Source organism: Microcaecilia unicolor, chromosome 5, assembly GCF_901765095.1.
Source record: "Microcaecilia unicolor chromosome 5, aMicUni1.1, whole genome shotgun sequence".
Lineage (NCBI taxonomy): Eukaryota > Metazoa > Chordata > Amphibia > Gymnophiona > Siphonopidae > Microcaecilia > Microcaecilia unicolor.
This window is the reverse complement of record NC_044035.1, coordinates 292,626,976-292,643,855: the sequence shown is the minus strand read 5'-3', so window position 1 is coordinate 292,643,855 and position 16,880 is coordinate 292,626,976. Positions and strand designations below refer to the sequence as shown.

The following is a 16,880-nucleotide window of genomic DNA, read 5'->3' as shown; positions in this document are numbered from 1 at the left end:
CGCTCGAGGGAGCGGCTCTGATGTACAGGGAACTCGTGCCAGCCTTGCCCTGGAAAGGACGTGATCAGTGCCCTCTCTCTGTGCCCCCAGGGACAAGAAGCTCCTGGCCCGGCTCCCGGGGGCGGTCACGTACCGGCTGAGCTCAGAAGCCCCCGGAGCCAAGAGGCGGCCCCTGGGCGGGACTGGCAGTCAGCGGGCCATAAAGCTGGGCACAGGGGACCCACCAGACGCAGATCCTCTACGAGTGGGGCTGGGTCAGAGAAGCAGAAGGTCGCCCAGAGCCCAGGAGAGAGAATTAGGAAAAGGAGACAGCGACTTCTCTGAACTTCCCAGCCCGAAAAATCATCCGCACCGCCAAGAAGAGTGTGGAAATTATCCCGAGAGTAACAACTGGACAGAGAGAGTGCCCGGGACAGAAGCCCTGGAAAGGAATAGTGCCATCCTAGCTCGAGAGAAAGGCAGTGTTATCCCGGGACAGGAACAGTGCCAGCTGGGGAAGGAGGATCAGCACTAACCCAGGAAAGGATCGTGCCAGCTCTGAAAAGAGAGCCCGGGAGAGGATCCGTGCTGAACCCGCAATCTCCGTGTCGAGAGCATGGCGGCCGGGCTCTGGTTGCTGCTGCTGCTGATCGGGGCCGCCCGCAGCCTTCCGCAGGTGGAACTGGTGACCCCACTGCGGATCCCCGGGCCCGGGGCGAACTTCCTGCTGCGGGGCTTCGGGCAGACCCTGAGCCTGCAGCTGCAGCCCGATCGCAGCTTCCTGGCGCCGGGACTCCGCCTGCAGCCCACGGACAGCCCGCACGGCTCCGACCTGGGGAACTGCTTCTACTCGGGCACGGTGAACGACGATCGTGCATCGCCCGCTGCGCTCAGCCTCTGCCGGGGGCTCCGCGGCGCCTTCTACCTGCGAGGGCACGAGTACTTCATCGAGCCTAGGAGCCCCGCTCCGCCAGCCGCCACCCCCGGGACGCACGCCCCGCTCGGGTTGCACATCCTCCGCCGCAGGAAGGGCGCCGCCAGGTGCGGGGTCCCTGATCAGAGCCCGGGAGAGGAGGAACTGGAGAGCAGCAGCCCGCCAGGTAGGGCTCACTCATCCCGGGAGAGGGACAGATCTGGAAAGTGTTCTTCTAGCCGGAGGGGGGGGGGGGGGAGGCAAAAGCTGATCTTGACAGTAGAGTGGAAATTTGCACTTCCCAACTCCCCGGCAAAGATGGGATCTCCCCTACAAGCCGATTTTGACAGTTCCCCCTTGTCAGCTGGGTCTGGAGGAGGGTTTCCTGCCCTTGGTGCCCGGATACTAAGAAGCATAGGGGAGCCAACTCTGGTGTGCTTCAGCACCCCCCAATATTGAGAAAATTCCTTGTATGTGTCCAAGGAAGGGTTATTCCCACTGGACTTAGCACCCCTATGGTTGGCGCCTAAGCCAAGAAGTCAGCAGCTGCCCCCCTTATGGAGGACATAATAAATCTGGTGGAAGTAGAATGGGCAGATTGCCTGCTAACCCAAGGACAGGACGTAGGATGTCACTGAGCAGGGGGTACAGAGGAAGGGCAGATGCTCTGTGATCTCATGTAGGCTCTGTCTTCTCTCCTGAGCAGACTCATAGGCATAGACTCAGAGCAGGCACTGTACTGTAATAAGCTGATTTATTGCACTGGGTGGGTGTCGCATTTGAGAGACTGTTTGGCTTCTGAACTATGCAAGTGAAAAGTAGCTCCTTCTAGGCATGCAATTTCAGCAATAATAGGGCACCTAAACAGAGTGCCCTTTTAAACTACAAATCCACTCCTTACAATTAAATGTTCCCTCCACCCTACGAAGCTGAGTTTCTCCTTATTGTTTTCTTTTCGGTAGTGACAAAGTGTTACACAACATACATATTAACTGGCAGTTCTCTCTTTTTGTAACCAAGAATCTGGAAAGAGACGGAGAAAGCGATTTGTGTCCAGCCCTCGCTACGTGGAGACCCTCCTGGTGGCGGACCAGTCCATGGCGGAATTCCATGGCAGTGAACTGAAGCACTATCTTCTCACGCTCATGTCTGTGGCTGCCAAGCTCTACAAGCACCCCAGTATCCGGAATTCTATCAGTCTGGTGGTGGTGAAAATTCTAGTCATCTACGATGAGCAGAAGGGACCGGAGGTGTCTTCCAATGCTGCGCTGACGCTGCGGAACTTCTGCAACTGGCAAAAACAGCACAACCCTCCCAGCGACCGGCATGCAGAGCACTATGACACGGCCGTCCTCTTTACTAGACAGGTACAGTAAAAAAAAAATAATAATAATCCACAAACAGAGAAATTTAAATGTTTCTGTATTACAATATGTAGTTTACTAGGACTTAATATTGTGTCAGCCTGCTAAAAATGAAGCCAGTGCTAACAGATGTCACAGGACTGGGATAAAGCTTTTTAAAAGGTTAGCACAGTGGTCCCCAAACCTGGTCCTGGAGGCACCCCCCAGCCAGTCAGGTTTTCAGGATATCCACAATGAATATTCATGAGAGAGATTTGAGGCAGTGTATGCAAATCTTTCTCATGAATACTCATTGTGGATATCCTGAAAACCTGACTGGCTGGGGGTGCCTCCAGGACCAGGTTTGGGAACCACTGGGGTAGCAGATATTTAAATATGCAAGCTTTCAGGACTGCTGAGGTCACTTCTTCCAGCAAAGTTAATAGGGATTGAGGATAACCGTATTGTTAACATATGAAATCTAAGTCCATAAATCAGGTGCCCTCTGTCATGCACAAGTTCTGTGCATCTTCAATAGAAATGCCTTTCCAAATACCCCGAATAGCAATGTCCTTTTTAATGAGCTTTTTGACAGACCTGCCAGATCTGGATGCCTGTTGCCAAGTGAAAGTGGTATAAGTCAGTGATGAATGACCACATTGTGTTTCTTTGCAGGATCTCTGTGGTGCCAAGACGTGTGATACCCTTGGAATGGCTGACGTGGGAACCGTCTGCGATCCAGCTCGAAGTTGCTCTGTCATAGAAGATGACGGCTTGCAGGCTGCCTTTACTGCAGCTCATGAATTAGGTAATTAATTGGGACAGGGCACGTATTTGATTGAAGGAGGTTCTGCAGGCAACTCTGCTAAGGAGGTGGAAAAGTCCATGGGTTACTGTAAATGCCCCTCCCATCTTTATCAGATTAATAAATCAGGCACAGGCAGCTTTTATTTTGCAGGTGGGACTTCTAGTGAGGAAAGAAATGTTTTTTCAAGTTATGGCAATTCAGATCAATCTGGTCTAACCTGAGTTCAGACAGTTTTAGAATCATAGCTCGATTAAACATTACTATCACAGCTAGATTATTGTAATTCATTATATGTTGATTTCAGTTAAATCACAAAGAACATTACTGCTATTACAGAACACGGCCGTTAGATTGATCTTTGGACTGAAGAGTTTTCAGAGTGTAACCCCTTTGTTTAGTAAGCTTCATTGGTTACGTGTTAATTCACGTACTGAGTTTAAATGTCTTGCTTGGTCTTCAGGTCTCTCTATGGTATGAACACAGAGAGCTTTACACGACTGATTATTATTTCTAAAAATTGGAATATTTCCAGAGTTCAACATAATTGGAAGATTTCTTTTCCTTTGATGAAAAATATTTGAATAAAAAAATAGATTGAGCTATCTTTTTTTTATTTCAGGGAGTAAGAATATAGAACAAACTACCTATACAGATTAGACAGCTTTCGTCATATCCCTTAGTTCAAAAAGCTGTGAAAACTGTTTTTATTTTCACAATAAGATCATAGTTGAAAGTATTAAAAATTGTGTGTAATTATACTGTTTGGCAGATCCCCCTTTTTTGTTAGGGGTCTTCTTAAGTTGTAAATCTGCCTTGAATCCATGGTGCTATAGGCGGAATAGAAATCCTTTATAATATAGTATAGTAAATAGCTCAGCATTTAACACTGAGTAGCTCCAGTGCAGCCTCCAGTCTTTCCTAAACTTAAGAAATGCCTTAGGGTCTGTGCTAGTATTTGGTCTTGGAATAATTTCATATGGATTATTAGGAATGCATGAATCAGAAAACCAGAAATTGCTCTGCAAGGAAAGTCACGTGGGGGAGGGAAGGCTTGAACTCTATTTGCTTCCAGTGAATTGGAAGGTGGAGGCGGGAGTGGGGGAGGAAGGGCATTGCATATGTTAAGTTCCAATGAGTTAGAAGGAATTTGTCTTGGCATTAGTGAGTGGAGGCACATCTGGTAACACATTGCATGTCCTTCAACTTTAACACTGCTGCAGCCAATGCTGGAAAAATGCTGATGTGAATTTTCTATGTTCCCCTCAGGGCATGTGTTTAATATGCCACATGATGAATCCCAGCAATGTGGCAATCTCAATGGTGTGAACAGAGACACTCATATGATGGCATCCATGCTTTCCAACCTTGACCGGGATCAGCCTTGGTCTCCCTGCAGTGCCCGCATGGTTACCTCTTTTATGGACAATGGTTATGGTAAGTTCAGAAAAATATTTATCTGCCTTTTCATGTAGTTTGGTTTGCACAGCTGAAGCTTCAAATAATGTTTCTAATTTATAGGCGTTGTTAATTAGATACAGCTCTTAGTGCAAAGGTCCATGTGATACTCTACTAGTCTACATAAGTACAAAAGTATTGCCATACTGGGAAAGACCAAAGGTCCACCATGCCCAGCATCCTGTTTCCAACAGTGGCCAAGATCCCAAAAGTACAAAACATTTTATACTGCTTATCCCAGAAATAGTGGATTTTCCCCAAGTCCATTTAATAATGGTCTATGGACTTTTCCTTTAGGAAGCCGTAAAAACCTTTTTTAAACTCCGCTAAGCTAACCGCCTTTACCACATTCTCTGGCAACGAATTCCAGAGTTTAATTACACGTTGAGTGAAAAAAAATTTCTCCGATTCGTTTTAAATTTACTACATTGTAGCTTCATCGCATGCCCCCTAGTCCTAGTATTTTTGGAAAGTGTGAGCAGATGCTTCACATCTACCCGTTCAACTCCACTCCACTTATAAACGTACATTTTAATTTGTTTTTCTTTATCATGCTTTCTTATTAAATTTACTTTACGTGCTCAGTATAACACAAGGAGGACATACTCTGTCCAATATAAGCTCATTCCAATTTTATTAATTGAAAACAGAAAGGAGACGTGTCCTGTTTTCCTGACCTAAGATATAATTTATTGAAAGAGAACAAAAAACGTATTTGAAAGACACCTTTACTAAGCACAGTAAATGGAGGGGTGGCTTGGTGATTCAGTGCTAGGCACTGTTGTGTACTGCCACAAAGAAGGTGCCCAGCTGGATCCATGAGTCAGGACTTTTGCTTCCTGATTCATTGCTTAAGGGTAATACATGGAGGGCAATTCTTTAACTGTGCATCTATATATATAAGTACTTAGAGGACACCTGATTCAGAGCCTATTCTATAAAGGAAAGTATATAAGTATTGAGGTTGAAGGGGGGCAGACTCAGGACTAATGTCAGGAAGTATTTTTTCACGGAGAGGGTGGTGGATATCTGGAATGCCCTCCCGCGGGACGTGGTGGAGATGAAAACAGTAATGGAATTCACACATGCATGGGATAAACACAAAGGAATCCTGTTTAGAAGGAATGGTTCTGTGGAATCTTAGCAGAGATTGGGGTGGTGACGCCGGAAATAAGCAATGGATTTTCCCCAAGTCAATTTAATAATGGTCTATGGACTTTTCCTTTAGGAAACTGGCCAGACCTTTTTTTTAAACCCCGCTAAGCTAACCACCTTTACCACATCCTCTAGCAGTAGGAGCCTACTTTCCATGATAAAATAGTAGCATATCCTGGTATATATGCATGTATGCAGTTAGGCATGATCATTGATGCCAGCCATAGAGCTTGTGTGTTTGTGTCTAGATGCCAGCTTAAAGTACTCTATTATTAATAAACCACCTATGAAGTGCAATAAATTTTAAAGGGAAAAAGCCTCAGTGCCCTCACCTCCACCCCTTTAAACTTGTAAGGCAGGAGGATTTAAATAAGAGTCACAGGCATAATAAACTCTTTCAAAAAAACAATTGTTAAAACTCCATTCGTGTTCAATTTCATTGGATCCACAAAACTTTTACGTGACTCAAAAAAAGGAAGAAAGACAAAAAAACGTAGCTTTCGAAAAACAAGTGCTCTTCAACTTTAGATATTAATCACACCGATTGTGGCCAGAGTTTCGCTGCAAAGCTGTCTCAAGGCGTGACCAAAGAACTCAGCGTTTTCAAGCACAAATTTCTCAATTGAGAGAGTATATCGAGTGGAGATTTATACAAACTCTTTCATTCTCTTTATTTTTTGGACATGCCTAAATGCCAGACATAACCATGTAACTTATACTGGTCGACATTCAGTGCTATGTAACCGGCCAGAAACCACTCCTGGCCAGTTATATAGCATGTAGCCAGCTAACCACTAACATTCAGAGGGAGATAGCCTGTTATTTCTGCTGAATATTTGCGGTCAGTGCATAGCGCCTAATCGGCTTATCACATGATACAGCCAACTATCCTTGAAAATTCAATCACTGACCGACTAAGCTTAGTGGCCAATCAGACCACCTAAATAGCAGTTATTTTTGGCCACTATAAAATTAACTAGCCAGTGTTGAATATGCACTTAGCTGGTTAAGTTTGAGTTGGCCCAAAAAACAAATATTCAGTGCCAGTCACTGGAAACAGCCTGGCATTGAATATCCCTGGTCAGCACGATCACAGCACTAATGCAGGCTGCCTCCCACGGTCTGGATATCTGGCCCACAGTATCTATGTTACAAGCGTGAGTCCCACCCATGCTTTGTCCAGACTCTACCTAGCTGTCAAATACATGCAATGTAAGATATGTTTGCATTTATATAGTAACGCTTAGGCAGACTTTTGGCATTTAGAAGCCTGTGTGCACACATACGCATGCATATGCCAGTATTGTAATCAATTCATGCACATTTATTGCTGTAAAATGTTAGTGTCTGCTTTAACCCTTTCATGTCCCTTGTTACCATATGGCAACTGAAGTAAGTAAAACATTTATTGGAACGGAAATATTATGGGCACAAAAGGTTTAAATAATTACAGTCACCCCCCCCCCCCCCCCCCCCCCCCCCCCACACACACACACACACACACACACAGTGGGCCCATGATGTCAACATTCCAAAAAGGAAGCCTTGTGCATGACCCAGTGTTCAAACCTGGGTTGTTTTTATACCACTGCATATGACTTCTTTGTAGCTGTCTGGAGAAAGGCAGGCTAAGCCAATTATATTAGGGTGGTAAGTTAGGGGACTAATCCCGGGTTGGAGTGACTGAAGAGTCATGGTAGCAGACCCCGGAATTGGTTCCAACTGAGCTGGAAGTGTAGAAGCAGCAGCATGAAACTTCAAAGTAAAAAAGAATTATTTTTTAAAAAGCCAGTGCGTGTTTCAAGATACAGGAGTTTGGAACTACTAAGACTCTTTGCAGAGTCTGTGAAGAGACCTTAGAAGCTCCAAAAGCTTACATGTATTGACTTGACTTGTTCATCCAATGAGCTTGTTAGTTTTCTTTTAACAACTGTTTCATGATTATTTGGTGATTGGAGCTATGTTTAGGTACAAAAGCATGGGTTTCCAGGATAGGACTGCTGTAGCAGAATGCAATCCATTTCAGTCAGGAGCTTCTATTCCATGTGACATTCATCTTTAGTGAATTTTGCTAGTACAGAGTGGACATCTTTGATCAAACGCCTACCTTATTCCAACCTGCTCTTCTTCCAGGAGAGTGCTTACTAGACAAGCCCCAGAAACCCCTGCAGCTGCTCTCTGACCTCCCTGGAACCCTGTATGATGCCAACCAGCAGTGCCAGTTTACCTTCGGAGATGAGTCCAAACACTGTCCAGATATACCTAGCACATGTACTACCCTGTGGTGCACAGGAATGTCTGGGGGACAGCTCATATGTCAAACCAAACACTTCCCTTGGGCAGACGGCACTAGCTGTGGAGATGGGAAATGGTGCATCAATGGCAAATGTATGGACAAGACAGACAGGAAGCATTATGAGGTAAGGGTCCTCATGCCCATGTATTACAATAGTCCAATAAAAAAACATTTCACCTTATTTTCCTTTGTTTTGTTTTATTTATGTTTATTATCTTGAAAGTGGACAAATACAGTAACCCCGCTATTTTGTCCAATTCTGGGGTAGGCACTATTTTGTGTACTGCTAGAACTTTAGTATGACTGAGGTTTTGGTATATTGATTTGTGAAATGAATTATGGTGTGACACAATGGATTCCAGTAACACTTAAAATCCTAAGAATCCCACTTGTTCATTGTGATGGTGATCAGTTCTTAAAGAATGTTAGTGTCTGAAGTTCTTAGAAGCTTCTCATATTTAGCCAATGCCACCATTATGAGTCCAAGTCAATCAGGCACTGCCGGGTTGATCTTTATTGGAATCTTATGCAGATACTGATACTTGCAGGACATGAATACAGCACAGAGAGCTGAAGAGCTAAACCCCTTACAGGCATCACATTGATGCATGTAAAGCATGAATATAACATGGACTGTTGGCAAGCAAATGTTTGTCAAGCCACATGCATAGTAACATAGTACATGACGGCAGAAAAAGACCTGCATGCTCCATCCAGTCTGCCCAACAAGATAAACTCATATGTGCTACTTTTTGTGTATACCTTACCTTGATTTGTACCTGTCCTTTTCAGGGCACAGACCATATAAGTCTGCCCAGCACTATCCCCGCCTCCCAACCACCAATCCCGCCTCCCACTACCGGCTCTGGCACAGACCATGTAAGTCTGCCCAGCACTATCCCCACCTCCCAACCACCAGTCCCGCCTCCCACCACCGGCTCTGGCATCCAATCTCGGCTAAGCTCCTTAGGATCCGTTTCTTCTGAACAGGATTCAGAAACCACATTTATACTTCTACAGCACTAACACAGAATGGATAGCTGGAGTGAACTTTTAAGAACACGTCAAATTTTACAAATAATATTTTCACACATGTTTCTTTAAAAAAAAGTTAAAAAGAGGAGAAATAAATGTTTGGTATAGCAATGAAAGAAGAATTAGGAGTAAGATCAAAGTGTAGCATATTTGTTGATGTGCATGTGTTAAGTGGGTACCGTTGATTCACTTTTGTCTTAATGTAATTCTAGAGTCCTGTTCATGGAGGCTGGGGAGCGTGGGGAGCATGGGGAGAATGTTCTAGAACATGTGGAGGAGGTGTGCAGTATTCACTTAGAGAATGTGAGAACCCGGTCCCAAGGAATGGAGGGAAGTACTGTGAAGGCAAGCGGGTGCAGTACCGTTCCTGCAACATTGAGGACTGCCCAGGGAAGAATGGTGAGTTGGCTTTATTTCTTCAAACACCACTGCAGAAATACATGTAAAAGCAGATGGATCGGCAGCTCAAGTGACTGTACTCTGTACTGCCATGTAGAGAACCTAGGTTCAGTCTGTGAGTCAGTTTATTTGCTCTCTGAGTCAGCCAAAGTTGGAAATGCAGTAAAACCAGCATTTACAGTCCCTGGAGAAGTGAAGCACAGGTGCAGTTGTGACATGTAGTGACCAAACTTAGAGCCCTCAATCCCAGGGTTCTGACAGGAGGCATGTTGTTTGGCCATTGTGACTTGCTGTGTGCAGTGGCGAACCAAGGGGGGGGGGGGCGGTCCGCCCTGGGTGCACACCGCTGAGGGGGTGCCGCGCGCTGGTCAGCTTCGTTCGTTTCCATGCTCCCTCTGCCCTGGAACAGGAAGTAACCTGTTCCGGGGCAGAGGGAGCATGGAAACGAACGAAGCTTACCGGCGCGTGGCACCCCCCCCCCCCCCCCAGCGGCGTGCACCGGGTGGGGGGTTCTTTCACCGGCGTGGGGGGTGTCTTTCGCCGGGGGGGAGGGGTCGTGCTGCACCGGGGGGGGGGGGGGCGCTGCACCCGGGGTCAGCCCCCCTAGGAACAACACTGGCTGTGTGACTGGGCTACGTGAATTGGGAGGGGATGTGAGAAAGAGGAAATCTCCAGTTAGATACAAAGATTCATAGTGCCAGATCCTAGCTTTGTCTCCAGTTAAACTGGAAGCTGAAAGGAGCAGAATGAAACCTCTAGGCCAAAGAATAAGAAGGAGGTTGAAGATCTAATGATCATCATAATGTATCTGCAGGTAACACATTCAGAGAGGAGCAGTGCACGGCTCACAACGACTTATCCAGCTCCACTTTTGGAAAGGTTCCTGCAGTACAGTGGGTTCCCAAGTTTGCTGGTGTTTCTCCAAAGGACAGGTGCAAACTCATGTGTCGGGCCAAAGGCACCGGATATTTCTTCGTCCTGCAACCTCAAGTAAGTTGACCATTTCCTCAAGGAAAATCTAGACTAGTTAGAGTTCCAAGTTCTCCACAGGCAATGAAATTTGCAAGTGCACACATTTCCATAATTCAGGGTAATTTTAAAGCTCATTGCGTAATGTTTTTGTAGGAATAATGCTGATGTACAATAAGATTTATTATTGTTGTAAAAGCTGTTGCTAATTTATCATTCTGTTCTCTAATGCATGTGAGCTAAACATGAGCCTCCTGCTTCAAGCTGGCATCAAGTTAATAAACTCAGTGCATTTCCAAAGAAGATATGAATCATTTCTTAGATTATGAGCCCACTAGGGACAGAGAAAATACCTGCATATAATATATGTAAACTGCTTTAGTTGTACCACAGAAAGGTGGTATATCATATCCATAAACCTTTACCTTTACCCTTTATCATCCGTACAGTGTTTCCACAAATGAACCAGCAACACTATCCTCATATACCCAAGAATGCATTCAGCTGTCCTTACTCTGTCCCCAGAGAGCTGAAACATCTCCGTTCTCACTGTACGTTTGGTGGTGAGGGGGAAGAGGAGGATTGTTGCTTGTAGACAAATATTCTACCAGAAGAATTTAGCAGTTAGAAAATTCTGCAGATTCTTCCTTTTCTTTTGCTGGACACTATACATACAGTAGCAATAAAGATGGCTGCTGATACTCGAGTTGATATTCAGTGAGAGATAACCAGCTAGGAGGCTACTCCCCAGTTACCTCCCACTGATGTAAGAACCCAGATTTCCGGTGGCACATAACCAGAGAGTGCCCCTGAAAATCCAAGGAGGCCACCGGGACACTATTTGATTAGTGCCATGGTGATCTGGAGGTGGAGACATGGCAGAACCAGGAGTTACCCAGGCACAGCTGATATTCAGGACAAAAAGGAGGTCTTCAGTTAACCAAGTATTCGTGTCAGTATTGCTGTTGAATGTCACTGGTACCTGAGTAACTCCCAGCAAGCCAACTTATGTCTGGATATGCAGTACCAGTACCCAGATAGGTAACAACACTAAATATACTACTTCTAATCATTTCTTTAGTGCTACTAGGTGTATGCAGCACTGTATACATTACATGCAGGTACTTTCTCTGTCTCTAGAGGCCTCATGATCTAAGTTTTTGTACCTGGGGCAATGGAGGGTTAAGTGACTTGCCCATGGTCACAAGGAGCTGCAGTGGGAATTGAATCCAGGTTGTGAGGATCAAAGCCCAGTGCACTAACCATTAAGCCACTCCTCCACTTCGTAGAGAAGATTTTAGCACAGGTATCTAAAGAGGGATATAGCCACATGGTGCCATGACCCCCGACATGATTTTGAGCACACAACCTTCTGACCTGGAGTCAAACACATTACCTTTGCACCATGAGGTTTGTGTGGCACAATGCAGGCAGAATTCTGCCGTTAGCAGCCAGTATTTAAAATAATGGTGACCACCACTGGCTGACTATTTCCTCCTCAGTGGCTGAAGCAGCCATTGCATTCGTTGTAGTTCTATGCTTCTATTCCTTACTCCTCCTGTAGAGAACATATCACACTTCTACACATCTGATAATAAACGATCAAGTGTAATGATAAATAAGTAGAGAGATTCTGCACATTTTTGTACAAGTAAAATCTTTGTTTTATTTCACCAGGTTATTGATGGGACTCCTTGCAGCCCAGATTCTACCTCTGTCTGTGTCCAAGGTCAGTGTGTAAAGGCTGGATGTGACCGTGTCATAGGCTCCAGTAAGAAGTTTGACAAGTGCGGTGTCTGTGGAGGGAACGGGACTACATGCGAGAAAGTGTCTGGCACTTTAACCAGTGCAAGGTACGTGGAAAACAGACATACTGCATTCATAATTTAGTTGGTCAGCATGTTGGCATTTTGAACTCCCTGCTGCAAACTCTGCAACTGCAGGATCATGTGTAGGCTTATATTTTAACTGAGTTATGCAAAGTCCAGTTAATAAGTTACCTGTTAATTCCTAGTGAAATGCAGTTTAGCAGAATAAACTTTGCCAAGACAGCAGTCAGAAGATCTAACACTGAACTTTTTTCCTTACCTGCAGACCTGGATATCATGACATCATCACTATTCCTGCTGGAGCAACAAATATTGAAGTTAAACAGCAGCACCAGAAGGACTCCAAGCATGATGTCAGCTTCCTTGCTATCAAAGCTTCTGATGGCTCATACATTCTGAATGGTGACTATATGCTCTCTACATTGGAGCAAGACATTACCCATAAGGGCAACATCTTAAGATATAGCGGTGCTTCTGCTAGTTTGGAACGTATTCGCAGCTTCAGTGCCCTCAGGGAGCCTTTAACTATCCAGGTCCTTACAGTGGGTGATTTACCACGGCTTAGAATCAAATATACCTACTTTGTGAAGAAAACAGCCAAGTCTGACTTGAAGAAGCTTCCTGGTAAAAATAAAGACTCTTTCAATGCTATCAAGGAGACCGTCTTATCTGAATGGGTCATCGATGAGTGGGGAGAATGCTCCAAAACCTGTGGGTCAGGCTGGCAGAGGAGATCTGTCGAATGCAAAGACCCCAGTGGGCTGCCTGCCACAGACTGCATGAAAGAGCTCAAACCACAGGAGCTTCAGCCTTGTGCAGACTTGCCATGCCCCCAGTGGCACCTGGGAGATTGGTCATCATGTTCTAAGACCTGTGGCAAAGGTTTCAAGAAAAGACTTTTGAAATGCATTTCATATGATGGACATAGACTACCGCAGGAAAGCTGTGACCCCTTGAAAAAACCCAAACATTCCATAGACTATTGCACTGTTACAGATTGCAGTTAAGCCGGATGGTGTGTTGAACTCTGATGTATAGATGGCAGCATTTTGCTGCAGATGGGAAAGTGCAAGGTATTTTAGCACAGCTAGTTCTAAATTGTGGACGGTTGTGGTGAAAAGTGTTTGAGATGATGCAGTGAGAGTAAATGCAGACAGTGTTGATTTAGGAAAGAGATCTACTGTCTTCATAGGTCAGGAGATAGTAAGCCAGTGTTACTGAATCTTTCATGCTTAGCTGATACAGCCCAAGGGCATTATCGATTTCTCTCTAAGTCTGTTGCACTTCAAATGTATGTATTCATTAGAGCTTCTCAACCCGTTCCTCAGGACATTCTCAGTCAGGATTTCAGGATACCCACAATGAATATGCATGAGATAGATCTGCATACAGTACAGATAGTGCATGCAAATTTATTTCATGCATATTCATTCATCCTGTATCTTGAGGACTGGGTTGAGAATCCCTGGCATAGATAAATCAAAAGTAAACATGGTGATTGAATTTGCCACAGAGACATTTTCACATCACTTCTGGGTTTGGGCACATGGTGCTGATCAGATTCCCAATTTCTAGGGCAGGTAGTCATGGAGTAACAGCAGGAAGCTACCTCACTTAGGGACCCATATAGTAAGCCAGTGCTCACCAATTTTTAATACTTAAATGTCACATAATCCCAGATGATGAGGACAACAAAATAGTAGATCCCCTCTCCCCTGCCCTTTCTCTTCCAACCATGAATGCATCAGCAGCAGCAGTGGTGGTAACAATAACACCAGTTAGCACAGGACCCTTTGTGTTGGTGTTCTCACAGACACCAGTATTGTTTATGGATTTCTAGTCTAACAGGAAGCCCGCAACGGCAGGAGGGAGAAGGTGGAGCCCGTGAATGTTCACTGATTCACAGGCCTCGTGCTGACTGCCCCTAGTGGGCATAAGTCAAAGAGGAGGTCCGCAAAGAATAGGACCTCATCTACTGATGATGTGGCTCTTAACTGTCTGTGTATCTTCCCTAGGTCTGCCCACCTTTGTAATACACATCAGTGCTCTTAATTTCATGGTGATGCCAAAGAAATATCACAGTGGTAGTCATCATATAGCAGCTTCTACTGGCGCCCTTGTCTTTTTCCTCCTTAGGCATGTTTTAGATGAGGCAGTGCTAGCACACCAGTTAAAAAGCTTTCACAGCCAGGGTATAATTTCTTACCCTGTTTAGGCCAGTAAAATGTGCATGTGACATATATTTTTGTGCATACTGTATATAGAGATATATTTCTGGCACATGCAAACTATTGTTAAATTTATTTTAAGTGTCAAGTGCAAGGTCCCCAGTTGGATTCTTGAGTTAGGTCTTCCACTTCCCTCTTTGGCTGGGGATGCTGCAAAGAGATTCTTGACAGTTGCTCACAAGTGACATCTAGTGACCAGATTCAGGCCCATGATTGGAAGGTATTGGAAGGAGGCCTGATTCATGGACCTTAGCCGAGGACTGACACTACAATGATCAATCTAGGCATATGAGCTGGGGGATGGGGGAGAACAAAGGCGGATATGAAATATGGAAAACAGTTCTTGCCTCCAGATGTGAGCTCCAGTTCTGATTGAAATGACAATACAAAAGAAATTCACAGGTCAAGACAAAAAAAGAATATAAATTCCAAATATAAACAATGGCTAAGGACAAATGCCATAAAGTGAGGCAGCAAAGATTTTAGATAGCTGATCCATCCCCAGCCATGTACCAATGAATGTTTCCTGGACGTTCTTGTCAGTTTTATGCACTGAGAGAGAATATAGCTTTTTCATATGTACATAGGAAAAGAAATGAGTATAATACATACTTTATAAGTATTTGTTTTCATTCCTTCTGTGGAGGAGTACCATTTGACATAAATCTGTATAACGAACCTATTTATTTTTGTACATTTTAATATGATATTTTAAGTTATCATTTTTTTAAAAAGTACATATAACAAGGATAGAGTATTTATACAATACAATATGTTAATAGAGACAATAAAAATATGATGGATTCTGGAACTTTTTGTTGGATTATTTGTAGTAAATAATTAGCAGATTTTAGTACACACAGCTTCAGCTTTAGAAATGTTAATTTCTTTCTTCATCTCTCTCTCATTCACCCCTGAATAATTCACTGCTGAGTCACTTTAAAGTTGAAGTAACAAAACATCTGTTTACTCACAGTTTGTAGTTAGATTATAATCAGACAGGCTTATATATACATATTACTATACATTTGTATTATCAGCTCCTTCCATGTGCTTAGATGGTAATGGATGCTCACACCACCATAGATCCTCTCAGGTTAGGAGAGATCATGAGCTCCACGTGCTCCATGTGCTTCATGTGCTGCATCTGCTGCATCTAACCCCCACAGGAAGTTGCATAGCTGTGTGACCTCTCTAAGTAATTCACATCAGAGGTCACAGAGTAATCACAGAGAAATAATAGGTGACAGGCAATGCATGTAAAATACAATTACATTCCAACAAACCCCTTCTCATGCATAACTGTCATGCAATTATTTATTCATACAAAGTCCAAGCTTTATACGCAGATTCACAAAATGTTCTCTGGGTAACGGTTTGGTCATGATGTCAGCTGTCATATCACTTGTGTGACAATAGTGTAGACTGATGACCCCTTCTTTTGCCAACTCTCGCACGTTGTGGTATTTCGTTGCGATGTGCTTGGTGCGTGACTGAACCTTGTCATTCTGTGACAGTCGGATGCAGCTCTGATTATCTTCCATTATCTGGATTGGTCTCTTTTCAGCTATTCCGAAATCCAGCAAAAGTTTTTCAATCCACATCAGTTCTCTGCACGCTTCCGATACGGCCACATATTCAGCTTCTGTAGAAGACAAACTCACAATACTTTGTTTATGACTGGCCCATGAAATTTGTACATTTCCATACATAAACACATATCCACTTGTGGATTTATAATCAGAATGATCCCCTGCCCAATCTGAATCACAGTAACATATTAGTTTTGGATTACTATTGGCTGAAATCTTTAATTTACAATCAATGGTACCCTTTAAATACCTTACCATCCTTTTAACTGCAGTCCAATCTGATTTGGTAGGTGAGCTGACCCTTCTGCTCAAAATTCCTACTGCATTTGCTATATCAGCCCTGTATGTGGTAGCTAGATATAAAAGCTTACCTATGGCTGATCTATATTGGATGTTATCTGGTAAAGGTTCTCTTACTGTTTCATCCTTCAGAAAATCAGTGATCATGGGAGTGCTTACAACTTGGGCATCTTGCATACCTAAACTTTCAATAAGCTCATTTATTTTCTGCTTCTGGCTTAGAAGATAAGAACCATCATTTTGTTTCTCAATTTCTATACCAAGATAGTATGACACATTACCAAGTTCTTTTATCTCAACATTCTGGTTTAAACACTTTACAATGTCCTTGTACTCTTGCTCACTTTTGCTTGCAATGAGCAGATCATCAACAAAAGCTAAAATGTATGCATATTGTCCATTTGTGCACCTAGTGTACAAGCATTTATCTGCTTCACCTTGCTTAAATCCTAAATTTGTCAATATTTCATGCAATTTGTCATTCCAACATTTTGCACTTTGCTTTAATCCATAAAGACCTTTGTTTAATTTACACACTAGCTGTCTTTGTTTTGTATTTATGAAACCTGTTGGCTGTTC

At 43.9% G+C, this 16,880-nt stretch overlaps 1 protein-coding gene across 2 annotated transcripts; it reads left to right on the top strand.

The window, feature by feature from the left end:
• The first annotated feature begins 215 nt into the window (after positions 1-215).
• ADAMTS1 (ADAM metallopeptidase with thrombospondin type 1 motif 1) lies at positions 216-15,198 on the top strand. Of its 2 annotated transcripts, XM_030204276.1 has the most exons (10): positions 216-524; positions 560-1,079; positions 1,913-2,259; positions 2,911-3,043; positions 4,310-4,477; positions 7,787-8,073; positions 9,197-9,383; positions 10,198-10,373; positions 12,030-12,205; positions 12,447-15,198. In XM_030204276.1, exons 2-10 carry the CDS (start codon positions 596-598, stop codon positions 13,186-13,188), a joined length of 2,700 nt encoding a protein of 899 aa, XP_030060136.1. In that variant the 5' UTR covers positions 216-524; positions 560-595; the 3' UTR covers positions 13,189-15,198. The 2 variants fall into 2 exon arrangements, with proteins under 2 accessions (XP_030060136.1, XP_030060135.1); XM_030204275.1 differs by having other exon boundaries at positions 216-1,079.
• Positions 15,199-16,880: the final 1,682 nt, after the last annotated feature.